This window comes from Aristolochia californica, unplaced genomic scaffold (assembly GCF_029961685.1).
Source record: "Aristolochia californica isolate CCGP_79_NKW_82.1479 unplaced genomic scaffold, dmAriCali1.0.hap1 SCAF_2, whole genome shotgun sequence".
NCBI lineage: Eukaryota > Viridiplantae > Streptophyta > Magnoliopsida > Piperales > Aristolochiaceae > Aristolochia > Aristolochia californica.
In genome coordinates this window covers 49220220-49248169 of record NW_027181881.1, presented here as the reverse complement: position 1 = coordinate 49248169, position 27950 = coordinate 49220220, and the positions used below count along the sequence as shown (strand labels likewise).

General features: G+C 38.2%; 2 protein-coding genes across 3 annotated transcripts in view; one reads left to right on the top strand and one right to left on the bottom strand.

Moving 5' to 3' along the window:
- LOC137956867 (1,4-alpha-glucan-branching enzyme 2-2, chloroplastic/amyloplastic-like) overlaps positions 1-1860 on the bottom strand; it is a 76692-nt gene extending 74832 nt beyond the window's left edge. Inside the window, exon 1 of the mRNA XM_068804520.1 lies at positions 1555-1860. Within this exon, the coding sequence (XP_068660621.1) occupies positions 1555-1684 (130 nt within the window). The 5' untranslated portion in view covers positions 1685-1860. The remainder of the gene's footprint in view (positions 1-1554) is intronic.
- Positions 1861-13439: 11579 nt separating this feature from the next.
- Positions 13440-27950, top strand: part of LOC137956627 (phosphatidylinositol-3-phosphatase myotubularin-1-like) — a 32287-nt gene continuing 17776 nt past the window's right edge. Inside the window, exons 1-5 of one of the 2 annotated variants that reach the window (XM_068804188.1) lie at positions 13440-13575; positions 13708-13776; positions 21794-21868; positions 23296-23367; positions 23469-23538. In XM_068804188.1, coding sequence (XP_068660289.1) covers positions 13528-13575; positions 13708-13776; positions 21794-21868; positions 23296-23367; positions 23469-23538 — 334 coding nt within the window. In that variant the 5' untranslated portion in view covers positions 13440-13527. Of the gene's footprint in view, positions 13576-13707; positions 13777-21791; positions 21869-21913; positions 21982-23295; positions 23368-23468; positions 23539-27950 lie in introns of those variants that run through there. The other variant, XM_068804189.1, reaches the window with a different exon arrangement.

Genomic DNA, 27950 nt, shown 5'->3' with positions numbered 1-27950 from the left:
GAGTGGACAAATTTGGTGTTTCCATCTCCCTGGGCCAGATTGTTTGATGTTTTTGATGCATAAGAATGCAATGAGAGAATTCAGGTTAAGGGACCTTTATTCCTAGGTAAGATCAACATCGGTAATTTAAGAGAGGAGGGAGAGCTTCTTAGCGTTGTTGGTAGAGCCACGTTCCGAGGACCAGGATTTAAGGTTGGTCTTGACAAGTTTTGAGTTTAAGAGGGAAAGCTCAACCATCGTTGCTCGTTGGGTCAATGTCTCACCATCAATTAGCGAGGAGGAAGTAGAAGTTTGCTTCCCTGAGCCAACAATTCTCAAATTGGAATGGCTTGTTACCCCAAGGATCAAATTTTGTATCCGGCTGGATAGGCCAATGGTCAAAACAGCTCTGTTGAGCACCCGACCGGTGGTGTTTTCATATAATCTGAGCCAGTTGTTCCACACCATCTTTTTAGACACTTAGTCAATGAAACATGCACCCATGCTCTCTCTGTAATACAATTTTGTATGCTCCAAGAGCCAAAAATTCAAGCAATCAAGTCATCCAAAGAAATACCTAACAAAATTTTATCTCTGCAGACTTGTCCATAAAATTCGCAAATTAAAACAGAACCTGGTGTCTGATAAAAAAACTTCCATGTATAAAGCCAGTCAACAATGACCTCTGAATACTTGTCTTCTCCAGCATTAAACAAATTTACGGGTTCAGAGCAGCCCCTAGGTTGCAAGATTTTTCTACACTGATGCAAACTTTCCAGTTATTTCTGACAATGTAAAATATTTTTTACTCATTTTGATTTTTTCAAAGAGAACTCCACAAGCAATCGGTCATGCTGCTCTGATTAGTGTAGACAATCAGGACAGAGAAAGCCACTAATCCTTCACATCATTGTTTCATGTTTCATTCTAATAAATCCAGTAGGCTCTTACAATAACTCAGAAACTTGAATATCCCGTGCCCTCATCCAGTAACATGATGCTCGTATTGTTTGCATTCTTCAATTTAAACGCGTTGCATCCAGATGATAGTGAACCTATCATTATATGTTTATTCTACTCAATTTCAGCACTCCTGTTGCCCAGCAAGTTACAGCTGACTTTCACGACTTTCCAGAAGATCGTTTTCTCGTCTAGACATACCCTGATTACGGAAAACATCGAAGACACGCAGCTCCTACAATAGCAATAATTTGAATTCACCATCTTTAATCACTTTTGTCTCTCGAGCAGGAAAAACATCTAAACCAGTCTTCCCCACCAGCGCAGTCGTTTAATGATGCAAGTTAGTAATTCGTATGCGCTGACCAATAATAAAAATAATAGAGACGGATCATAACCGTAGTAAACAGTACTACTACAGGCAGCAAACCTGCAAAGCCGGTGGACAAAATGCCAAATTGCAAACAACACACTCACAGAATAACGACTACTGATAAAAATATCAAAACCAAAAAAGAAAAAACAAATCCCTCTCTTCCACATGAAAATGTTAAGAGACTTCAAGTCCAAAGAGCAACCAAAAACACAAAAGCCGCCGAAACTTAAAATGCTTACAAGAGAGATAGTCCTTCGTCAGCGCAGACAAACTCACACTCTTCCGCCCGCCATTCCCACCCGATCTCCCCGCGGCTCCGACTGGAGAAACAGGTGGGAACCGAAGCCTCGCCAGCGTAAAGGCCGCCATCTCCCGAACCCGATGGCCCTCCAAAAACTCACCAATCAAGCGGCCGAGAGCGAATCCAGATCCCCTCCCGCCGTGATCAAACCAGCAAACCAGTGACGCCAATCGATACGCCTCGAGGGGGGGCGCTAACTTGTTGGCAGATCACGGCTGTGAGCTGTTAGTGCATGGGGAAGAGCAAGCCGTGAACGAGTGATTAAGGAATGGAAAAAGGCAGAGACATTTCAGTTACATTATTTTACTAACTCGGACCCACCGGTGGGCCCGCACCTTTCTAACCGCTTTCTTCTTTTCTTTCCCGCTGCTAGGCCCACGTGAAGTTGAGATCAGGTACGTATGAATGACGCGCCACTCGTACTCGCTTCCCAGGGCTTCGACGAAGCTGAAAAATTCGGCACCCGCAATATTCTCTAGATCATGGGCCCACAACGATCTGATACGCCCTCAGCTGTCCATGTGGACGGTATAGCTTCAGCCACTTCGCCTTAATCGTCTCCCCAGTTAATTATTAATCTTTGTGGGTCACGGGAAGCCGCCATCAAGTGCTTGTCTTATCGAAGCAAGCTAAGCATTTTGGACTTAATTCTCATCTTAAATAATTGCATAAGCAAAGTATCGGGTATCGGCAGGTTTAACGCCTTAGCCAAAAACAAACAAAAATTGGAGAAGAATCAGGTAATGAAGTGAAGTCAGATTAATTTTCGAATATAACGAGAAATTTGGGTGACGGAATGACAACAAGGCCCCGGGATATTTTGAGGCGCACTAGGGCACAGAGGTGACGATGTGGACCACGGGATTGTCGTATAGCCAAATTTATAAAAAAGAGAAAATAGTGAAAGTATAGGGCACTTGTCCTAAGGGAAAGCGGGAAAGACAACCCGTCGGTTCCTCTAAATTGGACGCCTCTGAATGTGACTCAGAGACCAGTGAGGGGTGAAGCCGATTTTCCCAGGTTTAACGGATCCTGACCCTTTATGTGTAATACATATAATCAAGGACAATTTGTCGATCATATGGTTATTTTACCATTATTGAATTTTGTGTGCAGAAATGTTTGTTGCATTTAGTGTCTCCAATCAACGATCGGACTCGACACTTTTTTTCAAGTGATCAGGGTTTATTCTTATAAGATAAGTTAAAACTCGGACGATCTAAGGCTCTAGCCTAATAATTCAATCAACGATCAAGACACTTTTTTTAAGGCTTTAGACACATTTTTAAAAGTGATCAGGGTTTATTTTTAATACATGTACAGTGTAATTGCTTATTATTTATATCTATTTTATATTGTAATAAATAAATGCCTTAACGTAATACTATAAATATTATGAATTAAGAGAATAAACCAAAAACAAAAAAAAAAAATGGTAGGATTAAATGGCCTGTTAGCTTCTCAAAACCTAATGTTACCAACGTATAATTATCTTAAAAAGGCAGAGAACCATAGCCGTCTGGGAAAACATCTCCTGATAAAGCTAGAAACAAAGTTCACTTTCGATCAAGTGTGATATACCATTTCACAATGCAATTTGATAAATTCATCAGCTTTTACAGTAGAGAAATGACAACCTTGGGCCGCTTCTTCCCCTCTTTTTCTATTTCAATGACTTGCTAATCTGACAAATTCTGGTCATGTTGTCTTTACGGCATCATACTAAGGGCAGCAGTCCCACAAAAATGGGAATCTCCGGTACTGCAGTTTAGAAGAGGTCAAAACAGCAAAAATGAAAATCATGTTGTTAGAACCTCCATGAAAACAGTGTATTTATTCAGGAACAACGAAAAACAAATATGACAAGAATAAAATTACCTGAATCATCCATAAGCATTTCAAAATGTTGTTATCTTGTATTCCTTTCACTATTTGCATATATCTTTTTAAAAAATCACATCAGTGACTGCAAAAGTTTTGTTTCTTCAATCTTAAGGCTTTCATGAAGCAACTGAAAGTATTCATGATATTCAATGAATAGTTCTCTTAGGCGGTGACCTGTCTCATATTCTTTACTTCCTCTGAACATGATCTCTACCCTTCCCAGGCTGGACCTTCTGCAGTTACAAAGCAGAATGATGAAACAAAAAAGGAAGCAAAACCACTGTCAACTCATGCTAAGAAAAAATAAACCCATTTTTCTTCCTCTGTCGGCACAAAATGGTTCTGCATTAGAACTTCGAATTGAAAGAGTTTAAAAGACAGGTTTTTATTGAATTCATATTCTGCTTCATTATTTTATTCTTTTCTCAGCCACTCTTTCCTTTCCTACTTTCCCTCCTCTAATCTTCTTCTTACCATAGATACACAGGGATTTACGATAAATAAATAAATTAAAAAAAAGAGCTATAAACCAAATATGAGACACATGAATGCACAGATAACTCACCTGAACCTCTGACCTTAATCCACCAAACGTGGCATCAAATTGTTCCAGTTCCCCATTTCTTTTCAGTCACCCATGGTCTGCAACAGATGAGATTTGTCAAGAAATAAATGTCCAACAACCACCTGGAAATAAGATGAAAGACAACACTTTGCCTTCCAAGTGTTTACTGCTTTCACTCTCCAATTATATAAACCTGTTATTTCGAAATACAATTTCCACCTTAAATATCTTAATTGTTTTTTTAAAAGCAACATATCTCAATCATTTCAATAGCAAACTTATTAACAAAGTCCAATCATATCCACCTTATAACAACAAGTATATTTATGCCCCCCTAAAACCTCTGCTAGAAGGTTATGGAAAACTAGTACAAATGGCTTCATTCAATACCTTTTAGTTCATACCTCTATGTTCATCCAATCAACAAAACTTAAAACTACACCAAGGAAAATCCTCCCAGCTACCAAATCCATTCAGTAAACACGGATTACTTGAATTTGAAGACAGAAGCCCTAAAATTCCATGAGTTGAGAAATGGATTTCGAATAATAAAAGCCCTTCCACCCCTCTTCTCTGTGTGAGGGGTAAAAAACTGTTTGGTTTTAGAAGTTTATAGAGAGGAAGCAGAACACCATATAGCAGAAAAATATCTAATGCCTTCATTAAGTTTGCTCACTCAACGGATTTTGTCCATTCCAGTGTCTCATTTTAGAAGTTTATAAAGAGAAGGCAGAACAACATAGAAATACATCTAATGCTTTCATTAAGTCTGCTTCATTAACGGATTTTGTCCTTTCCAGCAGAGAAGTACTCTTTCCATTCCCTCCAGTTTTGCAACTTAATCAGGTAACAACACTCATCAGACTTCACTTACAGTCCTAAATATATTACGCATCGTGTGTTCAAATTTTCTTTCATTCCCTTCCCATGTTTTCTCCGATATATTGTGCTGATTTGCCTGTTTAACCAGTTCTATGTCCATGATTTCAGTCCATGCCAGAAAAAGAAGGAAAATTTGTCATGGTACAGCTTTATAAAATTCCTGTTTGAGCTTGATACATGCTACTTTGCAATTCATCACTTTAATAAGATTAATGAGGAGTTCTAAATAGACTTCTTAGAAGATGTACTTCCAAATTAATTGGATAAAAAATATTGTTTTTTCCTTTTCTTAGGCTCAATAAATACTTGAAAAATCCATCAGACCATTCCAAAACATCTAAAATTTTGATCAGAGAAAGAAAAATGTATCCTAGGCATGACCATCATAAAGAGCAGATATAGCATAGAATAAAACATTAGAAAGAGTTAAAGGCCTCTGAAATACATGAAATCCTAAATGATCAACGTTATTAGCAGCTTCTTAGACATGCTTTAACATTACAGCAGATGCAAGGCATCATAATAGCAAAAGTCAGTGAAAAACACGGGAACCAAAAGGAAAAAAGAAAAAAACAGCAAGGAGCATAAGCTAATTAAAACCAAACTGGAGCATAACCATTATGGCTTAAAGAATGTTAAACTCTAATGCTTCCAATACAAAGGAAATCAGACATAAGAAGATCAGTGTATACCTTCCACTCAAGGAAACAACAAGATGGTTTGGATCAAGTAAAAATTCAGATAACTTCCAAAGTTTCTCTTGATTCCCTACTTGAACAATTCCCCTAGCAAATGGTTCCGATAATAAACAGGGGCATATGAAGACCTCAGTTGAAATACATGTACATTGATATATGAAATCCACAATTGTTGTCGGGGTAATATCTTTCTCCAAGTTAGCTATCAAAAAAAAATGATAAGAACTCGTTGCTTCAGAAACCTAGGCTGGTACATAGCCTCCTCCCAAGTCCATGTCCTCTCCCACCTCACAACTGTCCATCTTTCTTGTATTCAATAACAAAAAGCTCATGAGAGATATCTTACCTCAGGAAAGTATATCATACCTTTCGATATGCAGGTTTCTGAAAATAAAAAGTAAACAGAAAAAAAGATATGTACTGACCTGTTGAAGCATATGTTGTATCATTAGACCGCACATGACTTTCAGCCTACAAAAATGGCATTTACAATCAATTCTATTCAGAATTTGAGTCATAAATACTTGGCAAGTTTGTGGATTAAGATTATAGTGTTAAGTTGTGGAACTTAATTAATGCCTTATGCTGAGTCGGTACACGGAAGGATCAACCTTCACGTTAAGGTCGCCATGGGGATTGGAAGGGGGAGCCCCCCTCCCCGGGGATCCAAAGGCAGAGCCCCCGCCAGGTCCACGATATATTAATTGTTGTTTCATTAAAGGTAATTTGGGAATTTTACTCCTGTATTGTGGTTGCCCTAGTTTTCTTTTTATATTTGAGACACCGCTATTAAGGTTTTATTATCCGAGGAGTATCATCAATTGCGGCCTAGAGAGGTTAGAGAAAAACACTTTCAGGTGTGCGATTTCTCTTGTAAACTATTTCATTTTCATAGTGAATTACTGCAACGGCGAAAGACAGGACGTAGTCTCACCTTGAGGTGAACCTGTATAAATCTTTTGTCTTTCTTCGTGTTTGTTTTTCTTCTTCCGCGTTTATTATTATTGCTCTCATTAGTTTAGAATTAGGGCGTCTAATTCCCAACAGATAGTTGTAAAGAGCTTATGGTGGAGTCTCTAAACGAGACTTGAATAAAAAATGAGCAGCACTAACAACACATTGATAGGCACTCCTGAATCAACACTTTGAAGAAACTTGTATGAGACAATGTAAAGAGACTTACATAACATATAATCCGCCTATATTGTCCATTATCATACAAACCGCAGGAAAATTCCGATGAATCCAAGGCATTAGGCAGATAGCTAAGACTATTGGCTTCTGCTCACTTCAACCAGCCATTTCGTCCAGATTTAGAGGTAAAGATACGAAAAAAAATTGAACTGGAAGTTGAGGCATAATAACAGAATGGCCAAGAATAATACTTCCGAACATGTTTCTTCCAGACTAATAAATAGTTAAGCCACCAAACTTATACACAGAAACTTGTCAAACAACTTACAGAAGGGCGAGATTGAGGGTTAGAAGGTACGTAGGAGTCAATCTTCTGTCTGCAACGTTTAAAGAAGTAATTCAATGTCTGATCACTTTGCACAGTTCCTGACTGGATCAAACAAATATGGTCAATAGTAGTCCATTTCTTTTTTCCGGCATTTGGACCATGCGTCGTCGCAACAAAAAAGAGACAACCACCCTGTGCTTCTCCTTACGTATTAGAATGTTTGACAAATAATGCCTGCCGAAACACATCTAGAACAGTTAGATAATCAATACAAACGCATATAGCTATACATAAATTCTTACATATATAGATACACTCCCACAAAGATAGTGCACGATTCATGGTTCATATACGTTTTGAACTGATAAATCTGCATTGGACCTCGAGAAAAACAATTTATCCACGGTAATTGAGTAACATCGATTATCTTTAATTTTTCAGCCTTCTGTGGGAAATGGTTTCAGTCATCAATATTAGGTTCCGGCCGGTGATTCCCAACGCCATGGAATTATCAAAAGGCTCATAAGAGAACTAATAGAGAATATCAATAGACAGATAACATCTTAAATACAAGAAGAGAAAAAGCAACGATAACCTTCACAACGACGGCGTCGTAAGACCTGACGTCATCTTCTTCAAATACGTGAGAAACGCAGGCGAGGTTTCCCTCTTTTACTTTCCTGCACTCGTGGTCCTGCAACTGAACAGCGGCCGTCCGAAACCGCTTCTGGAACTGCTCCGGCTCTTCCAAGTTTTTGAAGTCACCGGCGCGGACCTGATCATTGAAAGCCATGGAAACTTCATGGTATTTGATTGTCAGCGTGTCGCTCACCAACCGGAAATGGACACCGTACCGTGCCATTAACAAGCACATGGTTAACATATGACAGCTTGAAAATAGTACATGGTTAATATATGGTATTTCGAAAGAGTACATAGTTAACATATGGCATTGCAATAAAGTGTTACCCAATAAAAGGATGGTGACACATTAATGAAACATGCTGTCGCCAACTAAGGAAGATAGATGAAACCATTTTAAACATAGCTAAGATTAAGTATCATACTCTTATAGGAAGAGGAAAATATGATGTCATGTGTCACTACTCTCTCCTTGCATGTGTGACTAGTCGAGGAAAAAGGAGAAGATATGGGAAAGAAAAAGGTGGGGTGGTTCGATTAAGTATCATACTCTTATAGGAAAAGGAAAAAATGATGTCATGTGTCACTCTCTCCTTGCATGTGTGACTAGTCGAGGAAAAAGGAGAAGATATGGGAAAGAAAAAGGTGGGGTGGTTCGATTAAGTATCATACTCTTATAGGAAGAGGAAAAAATGATGTCATGTGTTACTCTCTCCTTGCATGTGTGACTAGTCGAGGAAAAAGGAGAAGATATGGGAAAGAAAAAGGTGGGGTGGTTCGATTAAGTATCATACTCATATAGGAAGAGGAAAAAATGATGTCATGTGTCACTCTCTCCTTGCATGTGTGACTAGTCGAGGAAAAAGGAGAAGATATAGGAAAGAAAAAGATGGGGTGGTTCGATTAAGTATCATACTCTTATAGGAAGAGGAAAAAATGATGTCATGTGTCACTCTCTCCTTGCATGTGTGATTAGTCAAGGAAAAAGGAGAAGATATGGGAAAGAAAAAGGTGGGGTGATTGAACCACCCCTACCACACTATAGATAGAGACCTATAGGTTTGGAGAGGAGCTTTTTGAGTAGATAAAACGTTAAAATTTTGTATCATAGTTTTATATCTTAGTTTACACTAAAATCCTCAAAGAGCCTACAACAAACATAAATTCTTTTGTAATACTATCAAATTCTCTTAAAGTCGTTACAAAGTATGGAACAAGTAGAAATTTTACTGCAACTCTTAAAATTTTCATAGAGCTTTAATGAAACAGACACTCAATGGCAACTCTGTTACCCTCATAATGTCTCAAAATTAAAGTTTGTTTGACTTCACTGACTTGTTGTAATTTGAGTATAATGAGTCTCTATTTATAAAAGGGAAAATCAAGTTAAATTAAATTACAATTAAAATATATTGTCCTAGTTACACCCAATGTTAAACACTAAAAGATAAGTCCTAGAACAATTTAACAACTTAACATAAATAAAATACTAATATAACTAAAACATTTTTCACATAAACTCTTATGTGAGACTCTTGCAAGACTACTATATTAATTTTGGCTATATGAGACTTCTTAATGTGAGAATCATGAAAGAGTTTTTCATACTTACTCTTTAACAAAATGATTATACACCAATATATAAACCTCAAAAGATGAAGAAATAATTAAAACATCGTGTTGAAACTTTGATTTTTTAATTGTATTTTGTTAGCATCATAACTAAGTCAAAGACAATTACTTATGAGAAAAAACAAGTTGGCAGTAAACTAATCATTACTTTTTAGGGAAATATAACAAAATAAGTATCATTTTTTTAAACGGGGATGTTACAAAAATAATGAAATAACTTATTGAACAAAAACTCGTGTTGGAAGATAAGATCAAGCCCAAACGACCAATGAAGGCACACATATGTAAGATGGGTCACGTGACCAAGGAAAACCCACAAGATGGGCCCAAACCCATAAGAAGTAGGACCCAAAATGATTACCATGAGCTGGCATCATTATCACATCAGTTGGAAGATAAAAAAAGACTCATAAAAGTATTTTTATCTTAGGGTCACGACCAAGAAGAGTTTGAGTTTGAGTTATGTTTGTCTTTTATCTATATTGAGTTATTTAATTATGTTATGACTTATCTTTAAGTGTTAGAGTTTATGTGTAATTGGGACAAGGGTAGTTTTATTGTAATTGAACTCTACTACCTTCCTCTATTATGAATAGAGGTTCATGTACTCTGATTATAACAATTTATTGATGTCAATAAAGTATTTCACTTTTTCATAAATTCAACAACTCGTAAATCTTTCAACTTCAAAAGAATTAGAAAAAATTAACATGATAAGTATTTCACATTACTCTAAATAACATCAAATGTTGGACATCTCACATAAAAATATTTCACCATGAAATACAAAGTCTTTGAGCTTACTGAAAAAATTGAAATTCTTTTTTATTTAGATAATAAACAAACTATAACCTCAAATTTTATTATGATTAACTATTTGAAACAACGGTAGTGATGATGAAAATCTCAAAAGCTAATAAGTCAATCTCACCCTAATGCAAACCAATAATTATCAAATAACTCATTTGCAACAAATTTAAGCACTTTCAACATAGTTTATTTCAAAATTGTATTTGAGACATTTGAGCCAATAGTGGGGCGGGGGTCCGCTACTCACCCCAAAGTAAACTAAGTTTATCCAAAAGGTAAAAGCAAAAGACCAAGCAAACACTTTATTTGTCAAAAATCAGAAAAAAAAAATCTATTAGGCAAACCTGTAATAATTGTTTGTGATCGCTTGTTACACTTAAAAAGTTAATGCTTAAACAACTCAAAATATGCATTAAATTATACCAAAACAAAAAATGACTCAAAGTCACTATAAGAAGTTTCTTATGATGCAAGTTACTTTGTGTAAACATTCATTTATATCTTTATGTCCCAAACAAACTTAGGTAAAAAATGTCATATTCAAAACTCCAAATATAAACAATGAAGGGCGTATTTTTTTTTTTCATATTTGTCGATTTCAAAGTGATTGGGGCTAACTCTTCCAAGTGCCAAGTGATCCTAGGGGTAGAAAGTTGTCTTAGAAATCCAAATTTCAAGCAATTGGAGACAATAAAGTACCCTTTAAAATCCATACCAAGAAAATTTGGGACGAGTCTCCTCCAAAAATTTTAAAATTTTAACAAATTTGGTGTTAAAAATTGTCGCCTTTCAAATTTGATCTTAAAATAATTTTTTGAGTGAAAAACCATATTTGAAATTCTAAGTTTCAAACAAATTGGGGCAAAATTCTTCCAACTGTCAAAGTTCACCTTAAACATTGATCTCTAAATAAATTTATTGGCAACAAACCTCCCAAAAATTGGAAACACTTACAAGTTTCAATAAAATTCTTCATGTTGCTTAGTGATGGTGCCAAAAAGATGATTCGACTAAATTTGCTCATAATTATAAAAACTTACAATAAGTTTTAGTAAAATCCATAATTGTGCTAAGAGACACTAAAAACTTTTGACTAAACACCTTCATAACTAAAAAAATTAAAAAACAAGTTTTGGCAGAATCTATTGCGTTGTTTGGTGGTGCCAAAAATAGGATCCGACTAAACCTCTTCGTAGTTGAAAAAATCCACATCTAGTCTTAGCAACACCTACAAGCTACCAAATGAATGGTCACACTGGTATAGAAGTAAGGACCACCCACCTCAATGATTACAAACCGAGATACTGAATGATGGAACTAGTTGAATGACTGTACTAAAGGTGAATGGAGAGCTAGAAGCTTTGTTCGTTTGAATCAAGGTGATAAATGACCAACTTATGATTGATCCTATGACATTTTAAATTCATTTAGGTAAAAAGTAAAATCAATTATACAAAACTATAACACCGGCTACCTCAAAGTTTGTAGGATTGGATGACAAAAAAGACTAAACCGATGATACTTTCATATGGGTTCCAATCATGCGACAAATCAACTTCAAAATGTTCCAAAACTTCAACAAGGGAAAAAAAGTAACTAGGTCGTCCAAATCATATTTGTGAAAAAATAAAGATTTCATTGGGTTTAGGCATTAAAAATAAAAAAGACAAACAAAAAACTTGAAAATAAGATACTTTTCAGAAACATGACTTTTCCAAAAAGCTTATGAAAAACAACTTTCCAAATAATCCAATCGGGTCAGACTGTTGAGAAGAATTTGACATGGAGCTTTGCAACACTTGGCCTACTCTTGTTGTAGCTCTTGCGCGAATTTTTTTTATTAGAGAATGTTTTATCACGTACTCTATGCATTTGAATCAACAATTATCACTTGATTGTGATTTGGGGTTTTTTATTGCAAAATTAAGACTCCTAGACTTATCTCATGTTCATATTAAGGTTGGGCATGGGTTGGGTCAGGGACAGGTTTCCCAAAACCTAAACCCCAAAAAACTTGAACGAGGTTGTGAAACCAATCCTATCCCCACCCTATTCCCCTAATATTCCACCCCATCTTTGACCTAACCCAAAAATAAGGACCCATAGAAATTATTAACATGTAAAAATTATAAATTTTTATAAATAAAGGCTTTGAATCCTAATGTTTTTCTTCCTTAAATGCTCTAAATTAAACTTTTTTAATCTTTGTATGAAGGAAAAACTTCCGAGTCTTTATTTTTAAATAAGAGGTTATAAATGTCCACGTGAAAAGTGTTTTGAAACCAAAAAAATATTAAATACCCCGACTAAAGTTAAACAATTAAGTTTTTTTTTTTATTAAACCAAATGTCTTTTTAATATAAGAGTGGGGTATTATAGGTATACATCCTTGCAGGTCAAGTTCGGGGAAACCCATCCTCGACCCAAAACCTAATAGAATTTTATATCCGTCCCCATCCTCGCCCTGTAGGGTGGAAATGTAACCTCGTCCCCACATTCTAGATGGTCTTTTCTTGAGACTCTATCTCTCTTGTCGCATCCGATGAATGTTGTTAGGTTGCTCAGATGATGTGTTTCGTGACTTGAGCTGCTTGTTTTCTTCTTCAATGGACTATATGGATTGGATATTGCTGGTCTAATGATAACACTACTAGAATTATCTTTGGGGCTTTTGTACTACCAAAGTTTTTAAGTATTATTATCAAAATAATCTCAATTAAGGTCATAAAACCAATAATACAAAAAATAAAGGACAATTTTCAAATATAGTCAAGTAGATGGTGTGTTTTCAAACTCGACCAAATAGGGAGGATGCGTCCCGTCTATTGTGATAATAAAAAAAATAGTAAAAAAGGGGAAAAAGGGAATCTACCCTCTTTCATCCTTTACCATAGTAGCTATACTGGGCACCACATCTGCTATCTTATTTTTGACTTGTGATGTTGCTTGGTGGAGTTAGTTAACACGGCCACGCAAAAACAATTAGAAGACTCGTCTATTCAACATGCTCCAGAGTCCAGACGCATTAAACCGACGCAAGAGTAAATCGATAAATGAGCCGCCGGGCGCCAATTGGATCACGATCCCCCGACTCACCTTGTCCGCACATGCCACCTGAGTCTGCAGGTTTAGGCCACTCAATGTACCAAACTCAACAGAGGCCTCTGGGCAACGGAGCGTGCAGCGATCTCATATAAGAGGGGCAAGGGGCTGGCAGCACGTGGGGACGAACCGCGAGAGCCGAGAACGGCATCCGAGTTGATGCACGTCCCTTGACGCTTCTCCGCGTCTCATCTTCGCTGCGTTCCCAAATTCCGGTAGAAGGTGACTGGAGGAATGGAGGGCGCCGGGAGTTGGGATGCCATCGAGTGGACCAAGATCGAGGTTGGCCATTTTCGGGTTCCTTACTTGCCTCAAATTTTCGCCTTCGGGGTTTTCCGTTTTTATTGAATGGTGTTTTCTTCTAGATATCTGAATTGGTCTTTCTCTCTCTTTTCATTTTTGTAATTGTTGCAGCGTGTTGGAGGCTCGGTGTCCCATGGTATGACGGATTTTTTGTTGGAAAAGGAAGAAGTGATCGTTGAGGTAGGTTTTAAATTTCTATCTCGTTTAAGAGAATTTCGTTCCGCCTCTCTGTTCTTTTTGACTTTATGTTACGAAGGAGCGTTAATGGCTCAAATAGTTAAAAATGGCTAACAAGAATTATAATGGCTGTTAGTTTCTTATCGACTTGTTACTATTTACTTTATTTTATTTTTTCATTTATGGATATGAAGTGGAAATTTAGCAAAATTTTGTCACTTTATCGTCAAGAAAGGGCATAATATCCCACTACTGAAAGCATACTCTGCTTCTACCATGTTTTGATATCAGTAAAATGCTTGGCTGGGCAGCACTTTCCTCATCCTGTAATCGTGTTTCTGATAGTTTAGCTGAATCTAGTGTTGCCCTGCGATCTCTTGTTGTGGGTGGCAGGATTGCATTCGCTATTTAGGGGTTGGAGGTCTTTCCCTCAAGCCTCTTCATTTCCTTTTCTGTTTGTCATTTTTTTGCTCGCTCTCCCCCAACATCTTGATGTGACTTCTCATTTAGTGAGAACTCTTCAACTCAGAGTAGTTTTTCTAATCTACAGGAACTACCTAAATTGAGAAGGAAGAAAAATTATACAAGGAGACACCATTTATTATAGACAATTTAATCCACAGAAATGAGATTTTGTTTGAACTGGAATGGCTAATGTATTGAATTTTTGGAAGACTGCATGACTTAGAAAATTGTTTTCAGAATTGACATGTTGACAAGGATTTAGTTTGATGTGGCAATGAATCCACATTGGAAGGTTACAATGGTGGTTAAAATAGAGTTTAATTAGCATTTTACTTTTGAAGTTCGCAACATTTGCAGAGTTTGTTCCTTGTTATCCACATTTTCTAAATTCTTAAATTTGTACTCATCAAAAAGGGGAAAGTTTTTTTTATTAAATTTTGTTAAGCAGTGGAAGATTTTATTGTTACTTTAGGAAATACAAGAGAATGGTGATTAAGCTACAGTAGGAAGGAATCTCCAACCAGATGGAAAGGTCTAGTAGAGCTTTCCTTGGCTAATGTATCTGAGAGATTATTTGCAATATGAAGTGTATGCTCCCACGATACAATTAAGGAATTACATAAAACTTTGATTTCATCAAATATGTAATCGTCACCATGGGGGGGGGGCGTCCTTTCATCTAAATCTCTTTTTACTAGGCCTGGGGGCCCGGGGCTGAGAATAGCTTCAATATTTGAATTAGTGCTTTTGTTTCTACTTCAGCAAAGTTTTTTGTGCCAATTGGGCCTGAAAAATATAAGAAGTATGGAGCCACTCTGGTCTCTAACCATTCCAGTAATGTGGATCAGGTTACCCAATGAGCATCCATTAAAATTAATTTTGAGAAAGCCTGGAAAGGAGAGAGAGGGGTGGGGGGTAGGGAGTGGTGAAAATTCCTGAAAATGAGGGACTGCATGTGAGGGGAAAATGGGGCTACGAAGCTCCAGTGGTTTCTGATAATCGAGAGATGCAATAGAGGGAGGCCACTCAAGAAGGCTCCCTATGGTGAAGAAGATCTATTGAATGCTTTTTTGTTTCATTCTTTCCAAGTAGACTGCAAGGTGCAGCGGCCACAGTGCTCTCCTTGTTGATGGCAAGTTCCATGTATAACATTGTGTGATGAGATCAATTAAGGAGGAAGGGGAGCAGAACTGGATTCAAATGTTGAAAATTGCACTCTAAAATGTAAAGCTGAAGGAGCAGTGGATTTTTAGATGATCTAGAGTTTCATCTGGAGAGATGCAAAACATGCAATATAGGACACCCATGCCTTTGAAGTTCACCATAGGTATGGGCTTTCTTATGAGCTGCTGTCCCAATGAAATAGAGAGTTTTTTGACCGGAAAGTTTTGCTCAGAATATCAAAAGAGGGACCAAAAAACTGCTTATATAGAGATGCTATAGACAAGTAGCCAGAGGTGTCAATGGTCCACACTTTTTAATCACTGCCATCCCGTTTAAGGAATTGGGCATGCAATTTCTGCAGCAGGCCAGCAATGTCCTTTGATTCCTGGTCATTCAAGGCCATCCTGAACTAGAAAATCCTCTTTGTTCCTGAATCTCCAGTCCCTTTTATCTCATTTATGCAAATATCTTTACACTTGGTGTGACAATGTAGTTCTGGATACTGATCTTTAAGGGTGGAGTTTCCCTGTCACAAGTCTGTCTAGGAATGGACTTCGGTATCTGATGTGAGTCATAAACTGGTATTTTAGCTTAGCAATAGCACACCATTGGTTTGATGTTCTGTAAATTGGGATATCGGGTTGTACCTGACAAGGAGCTTGGTAGCCATATTGACTGTTCAGCACTCTTCTCTGCAGGAAAGATTTAGAAGTATCATCCCATTTAGCTAGCGGATAAATGGTACTCCTCTCAGGCACTCTACAATGAGAACTTTATCTGTAAGGCTTCTAATTGGTCAGCAACACTGGAAGGACAGGGAATGAGTGAAAGAAAGTAATTTGGTCTGCCTGCCAAATTAGATTAGGCGACCTCTTAATGGGCAAAGTTTTTTTATTCAGTTGTTATGAAGGATGATCTTCACGGAGAGGATACCTCTCTTTTTGAGCTTGTGAAATATCTGGTAATGCATAAAAATTTCTACAATAAGGGGAGGGTATGCCTCAATCTTTATAAGGGAGGGGAGGAATTCCCTAAGTGCAAGAGACTGATTGGAGATGCTGTCCTTTGCTAGTGAGTCTTAAATGCAGTTTTCAGCACACAAAGTGTGTTGCCATCTAACTTAGATAAGACTACAAATTTCAGTTATCTTGTCAAACAAATGCCAAAGCCTCAAAAGACTGTCAGAATTCTTTGTTAGTCAACAATTCCCAAGGGCTGAATCTCCTGCAGTGATGATCAGGCTGCAGAAATGTTGAGAGAAGAACTTGATTACTGAAAGAAGAGCCTTTGTCCCTGCCTCAGCTGAGTCACAAAAGTCCTGGTGGTCATGAGAAAGCTAAAAGAACTCGCCCAGCATGGTTCCTAATAACCCTCTAAACCAGGCCAGGGCTGCTCACTAAACTCCTGTCAAAGTTCATTCTGAGTCGATTTTAGGAGGAGGAGATCAGGCAGCGAGGCAAGGGGCGTGTGGTTCACACGGTTGATGATCAAAGCTCAGTTCCTGTACGTTACTGAGCTCAAAAGGGAGGAAGCACCAAAAGACATGGCCTTGGGAGAGAATGGAGTTAATGATGCCTTCAAATACCCCAAGGCATTGGAAACCATACCTCTTGATACCAACTAGGTGATAAAGCATGGAAAGAAAGCGTAAATATGCTTCCTCTTGAAACTTTTATGGTTGGGGTTGAAGGATTTGGGAGCATTGGAGAAAGTTGTGGAGGATGTGTTGGAGGGAAAATGAATCCAACTATTTTTGACAGGGGTATCACTCTTAGATTAGCTAATCAACTTTACAAAGAATACCAATTTTTTGAACTAATCACTTCCATAGTGCACAAATGTTTTTCAACTACGTCCTGCAGAAAGTATTAGCGGAATCTACTTGGCCTGCAGAAAGTGTATTATTGGTCATGGAAAGTATTAGTGGAATCTACTTGGCCTGCAGAAAGTGAATCTCCCTATTAAAGTTAATCCGTAGAATGAGAGAAAGTGAAACTCCACTCAAAGGAGCAAGGTTTAACTTCCTCTAAAGAATTTTTAAGAAAGATGAAGTAGGATAATGTTTTATCTTCCAACATAGCTTAGGTTTTCTAAATTTGAGGTCAGAAGATGATCTGACACTTGGCTGTATAGGGGAGCTCAATTTTTCTGTATCACGATGACCTCATGTTCAGAAAGTGTGCTGGCCATCCTCTTGGAAGATGAGGAGTACCATGGTTTCCGTTGTACTCATGCACCCTGTTGAGATTGACATGGCAGAAGTTCGTCAGTCATTATGTGCTTGTTTTGGCAGGTAGATTAAGGGTATTTTGACACTGCACTTTTTGATATTTTATCCCACAGGACAGTAGAAAGCATATTAGGTGGAATTTGAAAAATTGGCTAAAGGGGTTGAGGGTGGACCAAGAAGGCTTTGATTGGTTTCATCTTTAGTGGCCTCAAAGACGTAATTGGTGCTGAAGTTAGGATATTTCAACCTGCTAGCATGGTACTGGCTGTGCCTTAGCGAGAATGCTGAAAATTATACTTCAGTTTCCATAGGAAAGAGGATAAGTTCTCTTGAAAAATTTAGTGAACAAAGCAGTAGATTTTACAAGCCCATAACCAGATTGGGAGTTTTTGTTCTTTGGTAGTGGATAGTTATTTTTTTGAAATATCCATGGGCTTTATTGCCTAAAAGCCTAAAGAAGTACGAAAAAATGCGAAGGTAGCAACCCTGATGTACAAGGAAAGGAGTTTCCCACCACAAGGAAGGGAGAGGAACTCTTGGTAGGCTATTGGAAGATTGCATAGTGTGTTATCGAGATACATCAGGAGAGATACTAAGGGGTTTTAATTTCTTCAAATACATTATATTGTCTCTCTCAAAATCTCACTTCTACTATACACACGGTCACAAACACCCACCTCCCAAAGCTTGGAAAGTTATTAATCTCATGCTGCGTTGGTCACATCGTTTTGGCTCTATGGAAAGAAAAGAATAACAAGAAGTTCAATAGAAAATATCTTCCAAATAATATTTTAAGCAACAAAATTGTTGGGCAAGTTACCCCTAGGATTCTTATGAGAAAAGAATTTAAAAATTTCAAAGGAGTAAACTTACGAGGAAATTGGCAACTTGTAGTGGCAATGTCTCACCCTCCCCACCCTCCGGCCATGAAAACTTGGTCTCCTCCTTCGGTAGGCCATTTCAAATTAAATGTCGATGGAAGCGCTTTGGGTTGTCCTGGCCCTGCAGGATATGGAGGGGTTATCCATGACGATAAAGGAAACCTTCTCCTTTCTTTTTTGGGGCTAATTGGTGAATCGGACTCGACATCTGCCGAGTTATCTGGTTTATTTAATGGATTAAATCTTTTTCATCAACGGATGGTAGGTCCTCTTTACGTCGAAGGCGATTCAAAAGTTGTCGTCAATTGGTGCAAGAAGTCTTGCAAACTTCCTTGGCGGCACTAGTATCTTTTTGAGGATATATGTAATTTAATTTCTCAATTGCAATGTAGTTGGAATTATATTCCTAGATCTGCTAATCATTTAACAGATAATCAGGCTAAATTAGGTGTTTTCCTTCAACATCTTGTTGTGGAGGAAGGCTTTGTACAGTAAGGTATGTATATTTATTTTTTTCAGTAATACATTCACACCATTCTCTAAAAAAAAAAACACTTGTGGAGTCCCCTTCTATGAGCACTGACCTTGAGAAATGCTGATGGAAAATTTTGACACCTTGAGGCTTTCTGCTTCTGCTGAGGACCTGAGAAGGTAAGCAGCACTGGGCCCTCATGATTTTTGACAACCCTGCCGAGTTTGTGGATGGTTATGTCCAGCTAGTTTCACAAGCAAAAGGGCTCCCTTGGCATCCAATTACTTTTTAGAATGAGATTTGTCAGATTTGTGGTTGTATTAATTTGTTATGTTCTTTGTATTATTTTTTTTCTTCTTTTGTTTGTCTGCTGCTGGCCTTGTTGGTTTTGTTTGTATTCCTTGTGTTTCTACTTATTTTTTATTGAAATTCTCAACATTAAAGAAAATGGTGATCACATGTAACTAGTGTAGCAACTAATGCATACCATTCTACCCTTTGAGTGACCAATGCATCAGGATTCCCCTGCTCTGAAAGATCCAACATCTCTCTCTATCTTATGATAGGTACACGCCATTGTGGTCCTTTCAGATATGGGTCTCTTTCCTCTTCTGTGAACTACTCCTAGTTAATGTGCAAAGCTTAGATAATGCAATCAGATTTGGAGTTATCACTGTAAATTGTTTTTGAGAAAGTATTATTTTATTAACAAAACAAAACTACAAAAGCACAAGGGAGCAAACCCTTAACAACAAGGGATTGGAGGGAAGCTCCCTGCTTAGCAAGAACATTAACAACAAAATTTGCAGATCTCGGAATGTTAGACCAAGTACAATTAAAATGAAAGACAATATCCATAATCTCATAGTACACATCCCAATGGCGCCAATGAGGGGCAGGAGCATGAGCACACCAGCCAATCACCACCTTAGAGTTCCCTTCGATATGGAGAGGACCTCTTTAGTGATCACGAAATTTACGAACCCCGTTAAGGAGGCCAAGGAACTCAGCAGTCGTCGAGTCAGCAGTTCCCAAAGGGTCAACAAAAGAGATGATTTGGTTGCCTGAAGAATCATGAATGACGCCACCAAACCCGACATTTCCAAGATTACAAAGCGAGGAACCATTGAAGTTGAGTTTAAGAAGACCAAGATGGGGAGGCAACCACTCTTGGTTGAGGGTCTCAAGTGAGCATGCAAACGAGCAAGGCTATGCCAGTTGTCCCAAATTGAAGAACCCAAGAAAGAGGAGAAAGCCTTCTTGATGACTAGCCAAGAGGAAATGTGCCCAAAAATAATATTAGAGACTCTCTCCATAGACTCAAACTTGCCCTTGAAGCATTTGCAGTTCCTCTCGATCTAAAGACCCCACGGGATGTAGGCGGCACAAGTGGAGATCAGCATCTTGCCCAATCTGGGCACGACAATGCCAAGGAGCATCCATCTGGCAGCAACCTTATCACTGTAAATTTTGAAAATCTTTTCTAGTTAAAGCCCACCTTTTGCATGCTCTTCTTTCAAATTTCTCCACGTTCCCTCTTTGGGCCTCTTTTTTATTGCAATGAGAAAAGCAATTACATTATGGGAGCTACATGAAGAGGAAAACTGCAAAGATGCTAAGGTACAAGACTGGGAACTTTCTTGGAAAAGATAAAACATTGTATCTAAAACAATAAAATGGGGAGTGAGGTGTTGACAATGAGGTGTTGGCAGGTAATTACTTCCCTAGCCAAGATATATTTTTTTCCCTTGGTGCTCCTAGGGATGTGCAGCCATATAATAGTTACAGCTGTTTCTTCTATCTCATCGAATAAAAAAACAAGGTCGGAAGTTCTTGTTCGTAGCAGCCCAAGTAATAACTGTAGCTGAGTTCTCGTCCACAACAAGGGGTGTGGAAAATCTGCTGGAAAAGAGTTTCAGGCCTTGGAGGAGGGCTTTTGAAGTTGTTTGATCAAATATGGTATTGAAGGACAAGGGAAACACAATTGTAGACAGACACAAGGGTATATGCACTCCAGTTATTTCTATAGAATGGAAATTGGAGGAAGATATTTTCATCTCTGTTGCAAACTAATATGCTTTTCAGTGGTTTTTTTTGTTGTTTGTGAGAAGGCAGTGAATATCTTTCAAGCTCTTCAGTTGCACGAGACACTTAGCAGTAATTAGTGAGATTAAGGAAGAAATTTTTTTGGAGGCTTGAAGCTTATGTTGAAGAGGCTCTTGCCTCGTGTCTCCTCCCTATTTCACCTTAGTTGGTTGCTAAAGTGAACTGATATTCTTGCTGGCTCTCGCAAAGCGAAGCTGAATAGCTGATTGGTGACACCTTGCTGCAAGCATATTTCTCCCCGTAACCCCATCTTTTGCTCATCCACTTCTTGTTGTAGTAAATAAATTTTCTTCAATATATGTGATCATTCCGGGAGAAGTTCCCTTCTTTTTCCTTTTTTTTCTGTTTTAGAGTATTGCTCCATCAGTTGATGCCAAGTACTCTTTTTCAGACCAGGCTGTGATGATGATGATGATTAGTATAGTGTATGAGACTGATCGGTAGCTGTCAACAACATAGCGTCACCCACTGCTCTCATTAGGGCCTTTAAATTTTCTTTGTAGTTTCATTTACAAAAGGAGACTAATCCTGAGAATGCCATTGCTGTCTGTCTTCCCTAGCATTTTGGAAGAGATTCAATTGATAATTGTGTTTGTGTTGAGATTATCTGTTAATTTTTATGCTGGGATATTCTTAACATGAAAATAATTTATTAGAAGTATTCCTCTGACGTATTCCCTTACTGTTGAATTTTCTTTCCAGGGCTACGGAGTTGTGCTTGTGAATACTGATGATGCAGGTACCTTGTTAGTCACCAACTTTCGACTACTTTTTGTGGTAAGCAATACAAATATAACATTAGAGTTCAATTTTTTTTTCCAGATATTCAAGAGTCTTACCCTTCTTATACTGGATATTTTTTTGAGGACGTTCAGTAAAATTTGTCATGGGTATGTGTTTCTTAAAACCTATATGAGAAGGAAAAAGTTATATTACAAAGGTATAGAATATTCTATCTTATTCATTAGAGTCAGTTCACATGCTGATACTATGGTTCCAGTCGTGATATTTGGACTTATCATAGTTATCACTATTGAACAAGCATTGTGTATTTGTATGTTGGGGACAAATTTGGGAAGAGCCATTATTCATGCTTCTAAAAATTGAAGCATTCTTTTGGTAATTTGCAAATGCTGCTGCTTCCAAGCCACCTTTTTCTACTCTTGTTCTGGGTAAGTTTCTTTACATTTCTTCAATAAAAACATCCCCTTTCAAAAGGGAACATGAAATAATTATTTGATGGTAACAAGATTAGAAACTACTTTATGTATCCTTTGGATACCAAAGTTATTGTTGAGCGGGAAAAATCTCACATAGATAAATGTTAAAAAATGTTATTGGGTTATAAAATTGAGTAATAGGTCTCTTAAGTGACTAGTCATTTTGGGAAAGAACTGGACTCAACCAACAATGGTATCAGAGAAGGACATCTTTGTGGCTAGGGCCCAGTTTGGGCTCCGTTGGGAGTTTGTGCTCCATTGAGGAGTTTGTGGTCACATCACAGGCCCGTTAGGTGTAGCTTGGACGTGAGGGGGAGTGTTGAGTGGGAAAAGTGTCACATTAAATAAATGTTAGGACTTGTTATTTGGTTATAAAATTGAGCAATATGCCCTTTAAGTCAAGTGGTTAGTCATTTTGGGATAGAATCCGACTCACTCTTATGGTTATGATGAGTGACTTGTGCTATTTGATTGTGTACATGACATAATTGTAAGTTGCAAAAATTTGTTTATTGCCATTCAGAATGATACAAATGCATTTGCTTTAGCGATAATGTCTTTGAAGTTTTCATGTGCCTGAATTTTGCTATGTTTGTGCTATATGGAGTTACATATTTTTGCAGTTTAGCTAGGCATCTTTGACTTTTTTCTTATTGGTGGATTCTTGTGTTTATTTCATTATATTGTGCAAAAATTTTAGAATGGTTTGTTGTCTTGATGAATAACTCCCTTGGAAACATAACAGCTAAAGAAAAAAAACTCTATTGAAATGTAAATATTGGACTATGTAGCTTTATATCTATTTACTAATTTGTTTGTTGTTTTTAGCATAATAACTTGTAGCTGTAAATAATTCCTTTATTTCTACACTTAGTTCTAATATCACGTCTTTAATGATTTTTTACAATGCTTTGATTTTAAATAGGGATGTACAGCATGTTTCTTGTCATTAAGGGCCTGAAATCTTTGTTTTCTATTTTACAGAGTGAACGATCCAGAAACATTATTCCTTTAGGCACTATACCACTAGCAACCATTGAGAGGTTCGGCAAACAAGTGGGTGATTTTAATTATTTCTCAGTTTTACTGCAAGTAAAATAAATTTTCAAGTAAGGGAAAATGTTATTTTGGTCCTTGAGGCTGAATTTGAATCGTAGGTCATGAAGGTTCAGCCAACTACTCGTCAGTTTGATAAGACTCCACCACGCCGACTTCTCCAGGTTATTGGTATGTTCTTATGACTACTGAATAATTTTCTAACCTTGTAATGTTTCTTTTTTTGTTACAATTTGTTTGATTTGGTGGATGCAATACTTTTTTTTGAAATAGTGTTGAGTTATATATATATATTTGAATGAAGATGTATAAGCTATTAAAAAGGAAATTACAATACCTTGCTAAAGGGCCTTCCTCCACAACAAGGAGTTGGAGTGAAACGCCTAATTTAGCTTGAGCATCAACTAAATGATTAGCTAATCTAAGAATATACTTCCAATTACAATTTAAAGAAGGGGTTAAATTACATTTATCATAAAACATGTACCAATGCCGCCAGGGAGGATGTTCTGTCTTTGCACATCAATTGATGACGATTTTTGAGTCTCCTTCAATGCAAAGGGGCCCAGTAAGACGACTTTTGAAAATTCAAAGTCCATTTAGTAATTTGGATAGATCAACAGTGGTTGAATCTGAATTTCCAATAGGCCCAACAAAAGAAAAAAGAAGAACACCGCTTCCGTCATGAACGACGCCACCAAAACCCGCTGGACCTGGACATCCAAAAGCGTTTCCGTCAAAATTCAATTTATAGTGGCCCATTGGGGGAGGGGACCAAATTGCCATAAACAGGGGACGAGGTGGATAAGACGTACCATCAATTATTCGCCAGTTCTCATGAAAGTTAGATCCATTTTGATTTCTGAATTCCTTACGCAGAAGGATCCACGCAGTGACTTGACCAATAATTTTTTCAACCAATGTATTTGCAGGAATAGATTTTAGATTGAATTTGCGATTATTCCTTTCTTTCCATAATGCCCAAATGAGATGCCCAACACAGCAAGAGATTAATAATTTTCCGAGTTTTGGGAGGCTAACATTAGTAACTGAGAGGATGGTAGATGAGAGATTTTGAGAGAGGCAGTAGTGGAGACCGATTTTGTTGAGGAGGCTGGTCCACACAAAATGGGCATAATTGCAATGTAAAAGGATATGGGTAGCTGTTTCTAGGGAAGTTTGGTAGAAGGGGGCATAAAGGGTTTGGGATGTGGGTACCTCTCCGGATTAGGAAATTTGATGTAACAATTTTATTCCTACATGCGGACCAAATAAAAAATTTAGCACGAGGGGGAGCAAGCAAGGTCCATGCAATGGCAGCAGGATGTTTGGTTTGTGGAAGGTTGGGGCAGCACAGGAAGTTGTAAGCAGAAGAAGTTGAGAAATTACCTTGCGTGCACGACGTCCAAATAAGAGTATCAGGCACATTTTTGAGACTTACCGAGGAAAGAATGGTGATGAGGTCGGATGTCACCAAGGCCTTAGAATCTGAAAGTGATCTTCGGAGATTTAAGTTCCATTCTCCAGAATCAGTTCGCTGGTCCAAGATAGATGCTTCAATATTTCTTGCCAAGTTAGAAATCAAGTTGTGGCTGATGTCGATGTTGTGGATGCCGGTCCACCAGTCTGACCAAAATCGTGTTACAATACCCATGCCAGAGTAACATTTTACAGCCGTTTTGAATGCAGGTAACAATATTACAATATTTTTCCACACTAGGGACATCCTATTACATCTCCCACCCTCAGTCCACCAACCCAATAATTTATTTGCTTTAGTAGCAACCGATTTCCTCCAAATCAATTCCGGATATAAGTTAAACTTCCAAATCTATTTAAGTAAAAGTGTGGAATTTGTGGTAGCTGTATCATGGATCCTGAGTCCACTGAGATTTTTTGATTTACATACCTCAGCCCATTTCACAAGGCTATATTTCCTTTCGTCGTTTGGTCCTCCCCACAGGAATCTCCTTTTGAGCAGTTCAATTTTGTTGCGAACAGGAGCAGGGCATCGATATAGGGAAAGGAAATAAGAAGGGATACCGTGTAGGCAAGACTTAAATAAGAACTAATTTACCTGCCTTAGATAAAAATCTTCCTCTTTAGGATGCCAGGTGGCCCTCCAAACGCTCAATAACAAGATGCCAAGAGCTTTTGGAAGGCAAAGTAGGTGACAAAGGTAAGCCCATATATATTCAGGGAGGCGTTGCAATTTTACATCCCAGATAATGAGCCATGGAATTTAACACATTAGGATCATTATTAAAGCCAACAATTGAGGATTTTGTCCAACTTACCTTTTGACCAGAGGAGAGTTTTGTCAAAAAGTTGGTCAATTAGTTTCCAGTTCACATGATCAAAAGCTTTTTCAAAATAGAGTTTTTGGACAAATCTGGGCATATTGGATTTTTTGAAAGAGCCCAAGAGTTCATGTGCGGCCATGGCTGAATCAAGGATATTTCAACCACGAATAAAAGCACATTGACTAGGGCTGATGATTTTGGGAAGGAAAGATCTGAGTCGATTGGCAAGAATTCGACCAATGATTTTGTAAAAATTTGTGGTGAGGCTGATAGGTCGGTAGTCTTGGGGCACGACAGAGTTTACTTTTTTTGGAAGAAGTGCAATGAAAGAAGCATCCACAGCTTTGTGAGTGGAACCGACTTGATGAAAATTTTGAACAAATGCATATACATCATTTTTGACAACCTCCCAAAATTTGTGATAGAACTCACCGTTGAAGCCATCAGGACCAAGAGCTTTATCATTCGGAATGCCAAGAGAGGCAAGATCGATTTCCTCAGTACTGAATGGTCATTCTAGGAAGTCTGCATCCGAAGAGGAAATACGCTTATAATCAAGCTGGTAGAGCGTAGGACGGTTGAAGCTTTCCTCTGAATAAATATCTGTGAAGAACTTCACAAGAAAGTTAGCAATGGAGGGGCTATCTGTGATCACCTGATCCCCATGACAAAGAGATGTGATACGATTAGCCCTCCTTCTGGCCGAGGCAATAGCATGAAATTTTTTTGTATTTCCATCCCCCTTGGCCAACCAGTGAAATCTGGCTCGCTGTTTCCAGTACAAGGTATCATTTCGTAGAAGATTTGGTAAATCAAGATTTAAATTGTTTATGAGAATTAGATCAGGGCAAGAAAGGGACCTTTGCTCTTCGAGGAGATCCAACTTTGATAAGCGGTGGCAGATCAAATTATTCTGAGAAATAGCAGTAGCGCGCTGATTGAGAGACCATAGGTGGATCTTCGCCTTCAGAGCTTTGAGTTTTAGGGGGAGCGCCCAACTTGGGTTAGGGCATTGAGAGAGTTCTTGCCACCATCTAGCAAGATTGGAGATGAAGGATTCTGAAAGGATCCAAGAGTTCTCGAATCGAAACGGAGATCGGCCCCAAGTAGGGGGATGAGTGTTGATTTGAATTGGCCAATGATTAGAACCAATTTTATTGAGGACTTGGCCAGTGGTGTTGGGAAAATTTTGGAGCCACTCATTGTTGGCAAGGAAATGATCAAGTTTGGAGAGAACAGGGGGGTTCTGGCCGTTAGACCATGTGATTTTTTTCTAGAGAGAGGTATTTCGGATAGTTCGACGCTATTGACGAGATCCGAGAAGGCTTGCATAGTGGAGGTGGTTCAAATGGCAGGAGGACATTTTTTGGAATATTGAAGGATGGCATTGAAATCCCCAGCTAGGCGCCAGGGCAAGTCCCAGAGTTGGACAAGGAGGAGGATTTCTTCCCAAAAGGAGGCGTGGTTACTATGACGGGTTGGTCCATAGATGCCAGCTAGAGCCCAAGATATCCTTAAGGAGCGGTCACGAAAATGTATACCAATGGAGAAAAGACCAAGATGGGAGAGAGTGATTTCAACAGAGTTTGGGTTTTAGAGGTCAAGAATACCTCTAGAATGCCCAATCGCATCAACTTTTGCTCATTCAGGGTTAGAATCATGCCAAAGTTCCCGATCAACAAAATTATCAAAAGATTGTAGTTTGGTTTCAACCAATATTACAATGTTTGGCTTACATTCAAAAAGGGCTACCTTGATGATTGCACGTTTCGAGCACGAGCCGATTCCTGTGACGTTCCAAGAAAGAACAATCATTTAGGGGCGGGTGGGGGGAGATCCTCCTTTGGGCATTGGAGACTATCATGGAAAAATTTTCAGAATTCCCACGCTAACTTTGTTATTTCCTCGAATTCCTGCGGAGGGAACTCGTGGTCTTGCTCTTTGACGAATTGGATGAAGTCCATTTGGGCATCAGTCTGAGCGATTTGAGAGAAGTTGGCCAGATACTCTGGTTTTGGGGGGAGAGATGTGAGCGGAGGGCTTGCTAGATTGTTTAGTTTTGGCGGGCTATTTTTTTTTTCTTTGTTGTTCTTCTTTTTTTTGGAATATGTGTGAGCGGGTGATGGGAGGTTTCTTCTTTAGAGTTTTTTGGGAGTATGTGAGAGTAGAGGGGGGGATGGGTTTTTTGCCTTTGGAACTTGAGGGGGTGATGGGAGCTGAGTTATATTAAAAGGCTCAAATGAGCAAGATTACAAGGAGGGGGAACCGTGAGAGATTGCT